At 36.5% G+C, this 13,379-nt stretch overlaps 1 protein-coding gene across 2 annotated transcripts in view; it reads right to left on the bottom strand.

Annotated features, from left to right (window-relative positions):
• Positions 1-4,327: 4,327 nt before the first annotated feature.
• LOC113105614 (insulin receptor substrate 1-B-like) overlaps positions 4,328-13,379 on the bottom strand; it is a 42,134-nt gene continuing 33,082 nt past the window's right edge. For both annotated transcript variants that reach the window (XM_026266783.1, XM_026266784.1), the window contains exon 3: positions 4,328-5,330. In XM_026266783.1, the coding sequence (XP_026122568.1) occupies positions 5,323-5,330 (8 nt within the window). In that variant the 3' untranslated portion in view covers positions 4,328-5,322. The remainder of the gene's footprint in view (positions 5,331-13,379) is intronic.

Raw genomic sequence — 13,379 nt, 5'->3', positions numbered from 1 at the left:
GTATTCTGTATGATGACATTGAAGACCGGAGCAATGATTCTGAGAATTCAGCCTTGCATCACATGAATGATAGAATTAATTTAAGAAATAAACTGAATGGAATATAATATGTCAATGTTATCTCTAAAATATTTAATAAAAGCTTATGGCACTAATAGATCTTCTCACAACCAGTAGAATATGGAAATAACTTTTACTGTACCTTCTGATTATTTTTGTCTTGTTTTTTAGTGCAAATGTCTGATATACAAATATATATATTTACAAATAAGTCTTGTTTTGAGAAACTAATCAAAAGTTTTAATGTTTTAAGCATAAACTAAGCATAAATATTTTTTAAAGAATGAAACGTTGTATGTTCAATTTGCATTTAAGTAAATATATTTTCATTGAAGGATGTTCAGATGTTTGTACCAGAAAACCAAAATACTACAAAAGGCTCCCAGCTGCTGATACATTCAGCTTTTTGTCATCATTTTTGTCACTTCTTTTCATGTCAAAAGTTCAAAAGACTTACACATTTCTCTCCTGCAGCCTTCAGACGTGTGCTGAGCCACAGACCCTGTGGAACAGATGGTGAAACTATATGGCCAAAAGTTTTGCAAGTGACATAAATTTTGTGTTTTGCAAAGTTTGCTGCTTCAGTAATTGTAGATTAGATTAGTTTCTATGGTATACTGAAAAACAATGATAAGCATATCATAAATCATTCTAAAGGCTTTTATTGGCAAAAATATATATATAATCAGTCAATATTTACAGTGTTGACCCTTGTTCTTCATAACCTCTGCAATTTTCTCTGGCATGGATATTAGCTTCTGGGCCAAATCCTGGTTACAATTTGTGGGCTTCTGCTTGTACACGTGTCTTTTATAGGACGGACCACAGGTTCTCTATGGGGGTTGAGATCGGGGGAGTTGTTTGGCCATGGATCCAAAATTTCAATGTAATGATGTCTGAGCCACCTCTTTATCAATCTTGTTTTATGACGGTGCTCCATCATGCTGGAAACGCAGGAATCATCACCAAATTGCTCCTGGATCGTTGGAAGAAGTCGCTCTTGCAGGATGTTTTGATATCTTTATTCATGGCACTATTTTTGGGCAGAATTATGAGAGATCACACACGGATGGTCTCAGGATGCTTCACTGTTGGCACGTCACAGGACTCATGGTTGAGTTCATCTTTTCTTCTCTGAACAACTGATTTTTCCAGATGTCCCTAACAGTCGGAAGGGAGCTTCATCAGAGAAAAAAACTTTGCACCAGATGAATGCTGTGCAATCCTTTTACTTGCTGCAGAATTTCACTCAGTCCTTGATGTTTTTCTTGGAGAGAAGTGGCTTCTCTGTTGCGCTTCTTGACACCAGACTGTTGTCAAAGTCTTGGCCTCACTTTGTGTGCAGATGCTCTCACACCGACCTGCTGCCATTCCTCCGCAAGCTCTGCACTGCTGGAGACACGATTCTGGGACGTCCTGAAGACTTATCCACTGCTGGAGACACGATTCTGGGACGTCCTGAAGACTTATCCACTGCAGTCGAACCTCTCTCCTTGAAGTTCCTGATGATCTGGTAATGGTTCTTTCAGGTGCAATATTCTTTGTAGCAATTTCCTTGCATGTGAGGCCATTTTGATGCATAGCAATGATGGCTCCACGTGTTTCTTTGGAAGTAACCATTACTAAGAAGTATAAATTCTTCCCTCCTTTTATAGCAATCAGTGTGCTCATACAATCTAATAGTGATTAACCTGACTAGTACTGATTCACACTTTCACATGTGCTGCTGATATGATTAGTAAATTAATGTTAACTGGTCATTTTGTGTCAGGATCAAAAAAAAAACTTTATTTGTGTGTGGAAAGGTTTTTTTTTTTTTTGTGCAATGAAGCTTTTAACAATTAATTAAAATGCATCTGATCATTCTACACAGTAATCTATAAGCAATGTGAATGAACGCCACATCAGCTTAAGAAGCAAAACACAACATCTATGTCACTACCAAAACTTTGGCCCATGACTGTAGACTTACAAGCAGGTCACGGGTGGAGCACACCTTCACTTCTGTTTGTCCTGTAGGTGAGAGCCATCAGGTTTTTCCTGCATGTGCTGCTGATGTGCACAAGAATATGAAATGCTGCTGCATAGCATGTGTTTCTCAGTGCAGAGAGTTTGAGGTTTAATTCACCTTGTCCTGGGGCCACTGTGTGTCCTGAATAATACAAGTACTCCTGTGGTAATAGGCCACCCATGAATATGTGCCCTCACTTTCAATCCTAGACGCCTAGCCTTCTTCTAATGTCAGTGAGTGCGCACAACAAGTTGAAACCAGACCGTCCACATAAAGATCTCTTTTGTGCTGGTGAAACTTGCATGAACAATTTGTGGAATGACGCTTAAGACTCTGTATACTGTATCTATCAGTTCTGAGTAAAGCTAGACAGCTTGCTATTCATAGATGCATAGGCTGAGATACTGTTACCAGCCTCTCTGTCTATAGAGAGTACAGACTGAATGCATGACAGGACACACATAATTACGCCTCAAAAAAACAAATAAAAAAGGCAACCGGAAGATAAAATTCAATAAGAAATAAAATGAATCACAATTAGAAGAAATACAATTTAAATTCAGAAAAATAACGTCACTCTGCATCATAGGTGGTGGGTAGGCTAAACAAACCCCAGGGTCAGGCTAAAAGTAGCCTAATAATATCTACACACATCATAATCCCATCTATTTTAGACAAGTAGCCTACCAGACACAAGTGTCATTCAATATTTTTAATACGACTGAAATTGTATTTAACAAAACACTGTTACTATAGTGCTTCAATCACACGGTTATTCAAACAGCGAAATAATCACATACAAAAAGAGAGCAAAGAACATTTACTTTTTTTTAATGTGAATTTCTTTCTTACGTTGTACTTTCATCTGCCCTTCATTGTTTCTGAAGAGAGAATTCAGTCACTGATCATGTGCACTGAACAAAATGCTTCAGCGATGACTCACCTGAAAGTCTCTGATTGGCTGTTACATTCATAAGCTCGACACAATCGTGTGATTGATTTAAATGAACAACACTGAAGATATTGAAAAAAATATAGCAAGAGATTCACACTGTATCACTTGTCTGATCTTTTTAAAGCAGCTTGAAATCCTTAATATCACTCACTGTCCAAAAAAGTGTATTATTAATATATATTTGCTACAAGCCCGATTAACAGGAACCAAACACAGCTTTAAAATAGCTTTAGTAAAGTTATGCAATATGTCAAGTCCTCTTTCATCTTTCACATCATGTGATTAATGTGTAAAATACATTGTTAATAAGATTAATAAGGGCAGCACAAGTTGAAAAGTTCATTTTCTTCATTTACTCACCCTCGTGTCCTTTCAAACCTGTGTGGGCAATTTTTTTTTCTATTGAACACACAAGCAGATATTTTGGAAAACCTCCGAGTGTTGTTTTGTTCATACAGTGAAATTGTTAATGTTTGGATGTCGACGTCTTCAAAATATCGTCCTTTCTGGATGAACTATCCCTTATGAAGGTCAACACATTTTGCCAAGACTTCAGCGATATTGGAAACATGTGTGTTCTGAATGTATTTGGGATAAACAAGTATTATTCTGTAAAACTCTTCGGCTTGATTTGATTAACCTGTGGTCTGATCGTTGAAATGTATTATCCTATAGGATTTGAATGGTCATTATGTTGGATTCCCCTTCTGATAAAAGGAGCAACTGGTTATGATCACTGAGTATTTGTATTACAGGTTGTTCTGCGTGTTCGACCAGCTCAGTCTGGATTCAATAAACACTATTTGTTACTTTGTATCCAGGCAATCACACGTCAGGATGGAACATCCTGAAATAGTTTAGCAAAGAGACAGGAACAAACATACTATATATGCACACACCAGTGCCAACACAACATAAATATTCATATCAAGCAAAATGAAAGAAATAAATACTTCACTCCCCCGAGTTCCAAACCTGTATGAGTTTATTTCTTCTTCTGAAAGCAAATGAAGATATTTTGAAGAATGTGAGAAACCAAACAGTTGCCAGTAGCTATTGACTTCCATAGTATTTTTTTCTATACTATGGAAGTCAATGGCTACCGGCAACTGGTAACCAATTCTTCACAATATCAAGAAGAAAGTAAGTCATACAGTTGGGAACAACAACAAAAGTTGTTAGTAAGTAATGACAATTATTTCAATTTTGGCTCAACTATCCCTTTAAATGAATTCAGAAGAAAATCTTTAAAAGGCATACTCATCATAATATGAAGGCAAACAAAATACATGAGAGAATCATGTTTTTAACACTCCTGCTTTTATTACCACTGTTGGCCAGCAATGGGTGTCACTGTGACACAGTGTGTGGGGGTTGATTCCCAAATTATTTCCTTTACACTCCCCCATTCTGGACTATCATTGGTATAGTCCAGGGTGGATTGGGTCAGCTAGCATCCTTGCGTGCCAGAGGAGGTAAGCTACCGCAGGACACCATCACAGAAGCACCCCACCCATAGAGTAAAAATAGATGCTTAGAGTCACTGAGCCACACGTCTGTTACTGGTTCCTTCCAGGACACTACTGTTAAGAGAACAGAAAGAAGAGAGACCGAAAAGAGACAGGCACTTAAGTACTAATGCATGGCTAGAACATGTCACGCATGGGGCGAAGGGGTGGAGAAAGGAACAGGGAGGGCGATGAACTCGTCAGTCAACACATGTGTGATGCTAGGTTCACTAAACACCATGATGAACACCATGTGTGAGTCATAATTACTTCTTCTACATCATTTTCTCCAGAAGCAGTACCAGCAGCGTCGTTGACATCTTGCCGCATTGCTTTCAACGACTCTCTTTTCCAGTCTGTTTTTACATAAGATTAAAGAACGAGCACGTCCATCAGTGCCTGAACAACTGAAAGTCTATATACAGAAAGCGACAATCAAAAACAAGAGGCACTTTTTGTGTACACATATGTTCGACAATTGTGAATCGTTGAATCCTTTTTGTCAATACTGGACACAAACTGTTCAAGCTTCTGGTGAAGGTCGAAGGTCATTGTCATTCTCCTCTCTGATTGGTTCGTGTGCTTGTCTGTTGACAGTCCGGAGAGCACAGGCAGTAGTTGCTCTTCTCGTTTGGCACATGTTCCCGTTGGTTGCAATGATTGTCTTTGGAAAGTGCTTGTGAAGATCGCTGGGCTTTGTGCACACATCTTGCAGTGTTTCTGTTCCGCATTCAGGTGCACGGGAGAGCGCCGGCGTTTTGTTTCCCAGAATTCCATTTTACTGTGCATCAACATTCTGAAAAAGACAAATTAGACGTTGAATATTCTAATATGAGTTAGTGGTATTGTAATTTAGTATTACTGGTATACTATTATGGTTACTGATAACATTTTGGATTAGATTTCATTTTCATATTTACACGCACGCACACACACACACACACACACACACACACACACACACACACACACACACACATATATATATATATATATATATATATATATATGAAATTTAAATTCAAGTTTTGATAATTTTGTTGTGTTTTTCCATTCCTTTTTATGTATTTTTTAGGTTTCAGTTTAAATATTTAATTTAGTTTATATCAGTTAATGTTTATATTACTTTATTAAGTAATGAAAATGTTTTTTAAATGGTTTTTGATTTAGTTAACAATAATAAACCTGATCAGGGGAGATTTAAGAATAATCCTAAAAAAATCCTTTTTTTTTTCTAGTACAATATAAAATGCATGAAGGCCATTACATTTTGATGTCTGCCATAAAAAATAAAATAAAAACTGCAGTTTAAGAACAAGGCGAACTGACACTCTAAAAGAGAGGTCTTGTTACTCCACACAGTTCAGAGATTTGTGCAATTGCAAGAAAATCAATAGTTATGTTCTATTGCAGCTGTTCTTATCAGAATAACTGTTTGCATATGCATCATGGCACATGGCAGAGCTGTACAGGGTTAAATGACCTTAATGGCATGATGATGTGTAATAAGCCCAATATTGCCCTGGAAATGTAAATACCTTTACGACAGGTGAACAGGATCACACTTAAGTCACATTTGCGGTCACCTTTTTAACACCTGCATGCATGCATAAGACAAAATATGCATGTTCAATTCACTTAATCAATCCAGTGTGCGTCACTGCTTGGTCCCCAAGGCCTCCAGCAAAAAAAAAACAATTACTGCAGAATAACAAATTGATGACCTTTATTCATAAAAGCAAAGATGAGCTTGTCTCTCCCTCTGCTTAGTATCCTTTCATTTCCATCCATTATTGTGCTATTTGTAAAGAGTCAGAGTCATTTAGATAAACAAACACAACAGAGACAGCAACTAATTTAGAGGACACACCGAACATTTAAAAAAGTCTAAATGTACTGCTTTAACGGAAATAATAGCTTTTGAACCAGTGTATTCCTTTAATGCACCACAGGTACATATATCGCTTTACATAAAAGCACCAGAATATGAATATATATACACTGGAATAATAATACGTTAATTATAAGGCCAGTTCTGAACCAAACAGACACTTAACCAGACACAAAACAAATGTTGATTAACTGATTGATGGCACATGAGACATACACTAAATTATTATATTAAATTCACTTTTTTTTTTTTACATGATATTTATTCCAAATTCGCAAAAAAAAGAAGAAGAAAAAAAAAAGACATGTAGCAACCTACTGATGTATGATTTGTTTATTGGCCACTAAACAGTTACTGGCAGATGCTGTTATTCTCAAAATTACCAAATAAATTAATCAGCGTGCCCCCAACCCTAAAAAAATGAACATGACCGCATAAACAAACAGATGAAATATCAGCTAAATCAAATATCAACAGTATGTGATCTAAAAAGGTTTTTTCCTATATAAAGTCGTTATTGATGTACTAAAAAAATTGCATGTTTTGACAAAAGGGAAGTAAACAAAATTATTACTGATGACCTGAAAATTGCCCAATGTTCCTTTTCCTTGTTGCTCTTGAATTTCTAGCCTTGGCTCTAATTGTAAAAAGGTTGCCCCTGCCACCTCTGCTCCTCACTGCGCACAGCTATTTTTAGTCCCTCCGGAACAAGTCGTTCCAACCGAACACAAAGAGACTCGATCAGAAAGAGACAGAGGAGAAGGCAGAAATCAGATGAGCATCAATACACCCAAATTTGGCAATGCAGCACCTAAAACACAAATTATGCAGGTGACAGGTCATGCTTGCCTTTTTTTGCTGCAGCAAAAGGCGAACTTTGAGATTTCATTATAATACTATGTAGTACAATTAAATAACTTATATACTATAACTATATATGGTATAACTATATGCACCTTTATAAATTTCTCAGTTTATAATCAATGGTGGCGCTTCAATATCGGAGGAGTAGAAAAATGTGCATACTGTAATAAAAAGTCTCTCATCACAATGCTAACTACTTAATGCTAACAGCACTAGTTTGGACATGACAGCTACAGTGCTGCAGGTAGAAAAGCCATTTCCTGCACTAAGAGCCATAATGAGATGAGACCACAGATCCATCCATCCATCTCTCTCATTTCATCACGTATCCTGCCATCCGTACACTGATCAATTTAACAATGCCTTTGGGACATCTCTCTCCCTCTCTTCCCCCTCTCTCACTGTCTGCTCTGTGACATGTTTTATGTTTTGTCTGTCTGTCTGGGTCGGCATACGTTAGTGTGAGTGTGAGTGTGAGTGTGAGTACAGTTCGGCACGGGGAGAGCGTCTGCGGACTGTGTGAATGATGTCAGTATATTTAAAAGTTTATTAACTGATTTAATGTTAATACACCAACCAAGCTGAACTTCTAGAACTTACTAGATACTTTTTAAATCAAATTAACTTGAGTAAAATGATGTTAAACTTAAATAAGGTATTAAGGTTTTAGTAGTATTTTTTTTATTAATACTTCAGATAGAATGCATTAATTTAATTAATTTAATTAAAGTGACAGCAAAAACTTTTTTTAATATTAAGATTCATATTCAAAATAATTGCTATTCTTTTTAACTTCTTAGTCTTATTTATAAAAATTAAAATAAATCACAGCTGTTTTCAACTTTGACCATAATAAGAAATGCTTCTTGAGCAGAAAATCAACATATTAAATGATTTATGAAGGATCAAATGACACTGCAGACTGGAGCAAAGATAATGAAAATTCAGCTTTGCATCACAGGCATAATATATATATATATATTAAATGCAAATAATAATTAAAAAAAACCTATTAGATAAGATAGCACCATTTTTCTTTTATGATTACAGTACGGTACTTTACCTTGTATGTTGACATGCATTTATTCTTTTTATGTGTCAAAGTAACAAAAGCTGATGAGAGGCCTTAAATAGCATTCTGGCGTATAGTATGCAATGCCTCCTGTGTATGAAAGCATGCAGGACAGCTATGTGTGTCTCAGAGAGGCTGTATGTGAGCGAGTATGTGACATGCTGATCTTTCCTCGGCTCAAGTATGCAAGTGACGTTGCCTTTTCATCCCCTGAGGTTGTCAATCACTGACCAACATCACATCAAATTTAGTGACATGATGATATGTTTATCCAGGAGTATGTATGTGTGTGTGCCATTCAATGGGGTCTTACAACACTGACTTGAAGCAACAGCTGTGAATGTCTCACACACACACACACACACACACTTTATGTAAAACGTCTGGGCGAACGTGTGTCTGAAGTCAATCACATATCAAACACTCAAACAAAGAGCAAGATATAGATCATGAATGAGTAAATAAATGACTTTGGGAAAGCGAAAGGAAGGAAAGTCCTGCAAGTAAGGTTGATTTATTAATTAAAGAGTGTGTGAATGTTAATAAGTGTGTTAATATGTATGTAATGGATATTTAAAGTAGATGATCTTTGTGCTTGGGAGTACTTTGTGAAACAAGGAGGAATCAGAAGCACTCTGAGCAAAACTTTATATCATCTGCCTCTTTAGGTTTCATTTATTAAATATTTTTGATCACATATTCAAATGTCCAGGAGACTTTAGTGCTCTTAGCTCTGCCGAACTAATATTAAGTCCATACCACCAAATGCTGTAAATCTTAAACTAAAATCAACACAGTAAATACGAAAAAAGTCAGCATTTTCCATCAGGGCCTGGTGAAAACCCAAGTTCTGCTCACCGCTGTGCCCTTGGGCTTGACGTTTAACCCCAGGCTGTTTCAGAGAGACCGTTTTTGCAGTAAGTGCACGTTTAGCACATGCAGCACAGACACAGTTTTAATAATCAGAGAAATTATTCAGTAGGAGAGAAATTAACACTTTTATTCAGTAAGGATACATTAAATTGATCAAAAGTGACAGTAAGGACATGTAAAAAAATAAATTAATTAAAAAGCTTTTGCAATTTTCACTCATCAAATATCATGATTTTAAAGGGCTTAAAGGCATACTCCAAAAAGAACGACTTTATTTAACAATTCATCTCCTTTGTTTCTCTCCACATCACCGTAGCGGCATTTTGGAGAATATGAGCTAAACGCAAACTGTGTACCCTATTCTATGTCAGCCGTGACACAAGAATACGCTTTCTACGTGTATTTATGATTTGATCTGAACGAAAACAGCGCATCCATGTGGCGCGGCTGACACAGAAGAGCGCAAGCTGTCACAAGCCTCGTAGGTTTTCATCCAAAATATCTTAAATTGTGTTCCGAAGACAATTGAAGGTTTTACGGGTTTGGAACGGCATGGAGGTAAGTGATAAATGACAAAATTTTCATTTTGAAGTGGAGAACCCCTTTAAGACTGGAGAAACAGCTGCTAAAAATTCAGCTTCATCATTAAACCCTATTGTAAAAAATTATACTAAAATGCATTTGAAATACATTTCATTTGTGCTGCATATACAACAAATACATTTACATTTTTAAGTGCTTAATAAAACCACCCTGCAATTGAACTTCTGGTATACTAACTAATAACTAATTTTGTTTTTAATGCACTTTACTTGTGATGAAGTATAGTGTTGAGGTCCAACAAAAGATACACTGAAGTATATTTAATTGTGCTAGGTACACTTTAAATATCTTGCATTTAATGACTTATATTATAATTTTAACAGAAAAAAGTTGTTTTAAATTGTAGTAATATTTCTCAATACAACTCTTTCTACTATATTTTTATTTAAATAAATGCAGCCTTGGAAAGCATAAGAGATTTCATTCAATGACACTATTCATCATTCAGAAACAACATTCATGCAAAAAAGTCGTACTGACCCCAACGTTTCACATGGTACAGTATGTACCTGGGCTTAGTTAAGGTAAAAATATTCTGTGGACAAAACTGTTACCAGAAGTCCACTAAGTCTGACCAAACATCCTTTTAGAGATGTCCTAAAAGATACAAGTGATTAAAGTGTAACTAAGGTGTTGCTTTAAGGATAAAACAACAACTGATGTTTGGAGAATTTCTGCCCCAAAATTCTGCAGTGTCCATGTGATCAGGACTTTTGCGTAAGGGCAAAATATTTCTCCATGCAGATTATGCATCAGGTTCAAGCTGGTCAAGTGGATTAATCAAGCAAACAACAGAAAGCTGTTTGGTGTGAAATGATATGAGTTTGAATGAGTTGAGTATCATACATTGCTACACTACTGACAACGAACATTTCTTGCCTGCAAAATTTCACTAGAATCTTACATGTAGTAATCATAATTAACATTATCCAAAAACACTATAAGTCTATGGTACTATAGACAGCTAAGAAAAGGTCTGTGTGTGTGTGTGTGAGAGAGAGAATATGCGCTCACAGCTAGGAAGAGTTTTGCTCTGGGTATTAAAAGGACCCAAGAGTAAGCGGTACATATATTGAGCAATGCTGACTGAGCCCTTTCAGAGCTTCAGTTTTGGACTGAATTTGTCCACACACACACACACACACACACACACACACACACACACACACGTTTGTTTTTGTGAAAAGTGTGTTCATCCCATAGGAATAATGGTTTTTATACTGTACAAACTGTATATTCTATGGCCCTACACCTAACCCTAACCCTCACAGGAAACCTTGTGCATTTTTACTTTCTCAAAAAAAAAAAAAATCATTCTGTATGATTTATAAGCGTTTTGAAAAATGGGGACATGGGTTATGTCCTCATAAGTCACTCTCTCCTTGTAATACCTGTGTCATACCCATGTCATTATACAGAGTTGTGTCCTGATATGTCACAAAAACAAGAGCACACATGCACACACACACACACACACACACACACACACACGTTTACTTAGCTCTGAATATGTTTCAACTAGTAAAAGCTAAACCAAACAGCTTTAGAATTTTTTGAACAACAACATGATTTGGTTCATATATTAATAATCTCTCCATTGAGAACCCTGAAGGGAAGTTGTGTCAGATTTAGCTCAGTTTGTCCCCAAAGTATAGCTAAATAAACACACACAGGCACATAACCTTGAAAGCCATGCCAAAATACAGATCCAAAATGCTGCCTGATCAAATGACTAATTATTAATAGGCACTTACTCTTCTAGTTTTTTCCTCCTCTCTTTCTCTTTCACTGTCATTCCCCCTTTTCCCTGCAAGTTTAAGGTTTCACTCCGTAACTTTATTCTGAAGAGCTTCGGCAAGAATTGGTGGCTAAGTGCCTGGTCAACAACACACATACACAAAGGCCAACAGGCAGCGGAAAATATGTATTCATGAGCAAAACAGAAAAGACCCTGGCTCATCTCTAAACGAGGGATGAACGATCAATACATTCTGTCTTTGTTCCAATGCTTGTACTTTTCTTTTGACCTGTCTGTCACCTTAAAGCTGCAGTCGGTAACTTTTGACGCTCTAGCGGTTAATAAACAGAACTGCTTGCGTCTTGCGGAAGAACATCGTAGCCAGATCCACTTCTCTCTGTTTATGTCTATGAAGAATCACAAAGGTACTGGGTTACTCCGCCGCGGTACCCCCGAAGCAATCTAAAATAGTCCGAATATAAACACTTATTATAGGTGCACCCTAGTGATTCAGGACAAGCTAAAAACACGGTTTGGAAAATGGATTCATGGTGTACTCGCTTATTATGTTCATTTTTCTACATTTTGAACACAAACAAAGTTACGGAGCGCAGCTCTGATTGGTTGATTTCTTACCGGGAGCGATGGATTTCTGCAAATGGCAATAGGACACTGGGAGGAGCCAGAGGAGCTTGATTTTTTCACAGATTATCTGTCTCATATTCTACTGTCAGGACATAATGACAGGTTTAACAAATATGTAAAAAATATATTCTTACAAAAGTTACCTACTGCAGCTTTAACAGGCATCACACAACTAGATAAAGATTTTGGATGTGTTTTATGATTTTACTGATTTCAAAATAGGTCAAATAGTCTCAAGGCATTTTGGTGGATGTAATCCCTCAACATTACATTAAATAACTCAAATATGGGGTCTCATATGCTTACATTAATTTGATGAAAAATAAAGCAATATTGTAAATTATTATTACAATTTAAAATATTTGTTTCTATTTTAATATATATTAAAATGTAGTTTATTGCTGTGATGGCAAAGCTGAACTTTCAGTATCATTACTTCAGTCTCCAGAGTCACATGACCCTTTAAAAAAAACCTTCTCATTTGCTGATTTTCTGTTGAAGAAACAGTTCTCATTTTAATATAAATGTTGAAAACAGTTGTGCTGCTTAATATTTTGGCACAAATCATGATACAGGTTTTTTTTAATGAATATAAAGTTCATAAGAACTGCATTTATTTGAAATAGAGATTTTATTCATATTCATGCAAGTTTTTGTTTTTTGTTTTAAAAAAGGGAAGAAAAACTTGCTGACCCCAAACTTTTGAACAGTAGTGTATACACATTTTAACGTGTGGCTTAAGTGTTCAGATACTATTTGGGGCTGCTGGAAAGAGAGCTCGAAAGAATGAGAGGAGCTGGAAAGTAATACAAGAACATTTTTTTTCTGTCTTGTCAGGGTGGCTCATAAAGCATGTCACATAAGCCCTCCAGTATTTAACCTGCCAACACACACACAGAAAAGCACACAAACCCACACAGAAACACTTGATGAATGACACAGACATCATTCACAGAAACAGAAAGAGAGACGCTGTCACATAGATCAGATTAGAAAAACACACTGAACAGAATCAGCTCAGGTATGGCATGTTTAATATAATGTGCAAAAGTGCTGAGTGTTTGTTTTCACATGCACTCACATGCGCGCTCACACACACACACACACACACACACTGCCGCCTCCTGGTTCACTGGGTTTAATCTCCATCGCTAGCACT

The sequence above is a fragment of the Carassius auratus genome, chromosome 7 (genome assembly GCF_003368295.1).
Source record: "Carassius auratus strain Wakin chromosome 7, ASM336829v1, whole genome shotgun sequence".
In the NCBI taxonomy this organism is placed as follows: domain Eukaryota; kingdom Metazoa; phylum Chordata; class Actinopteri; order Cypriniformes; family Cyprinidae; genus Carassius; species Carassius auratus.
The sequence above is the reverse complement of the archived record's forward strand: the minus strand, read 5'-3'. Positions and strand labels throughout refer to the sequence as shown.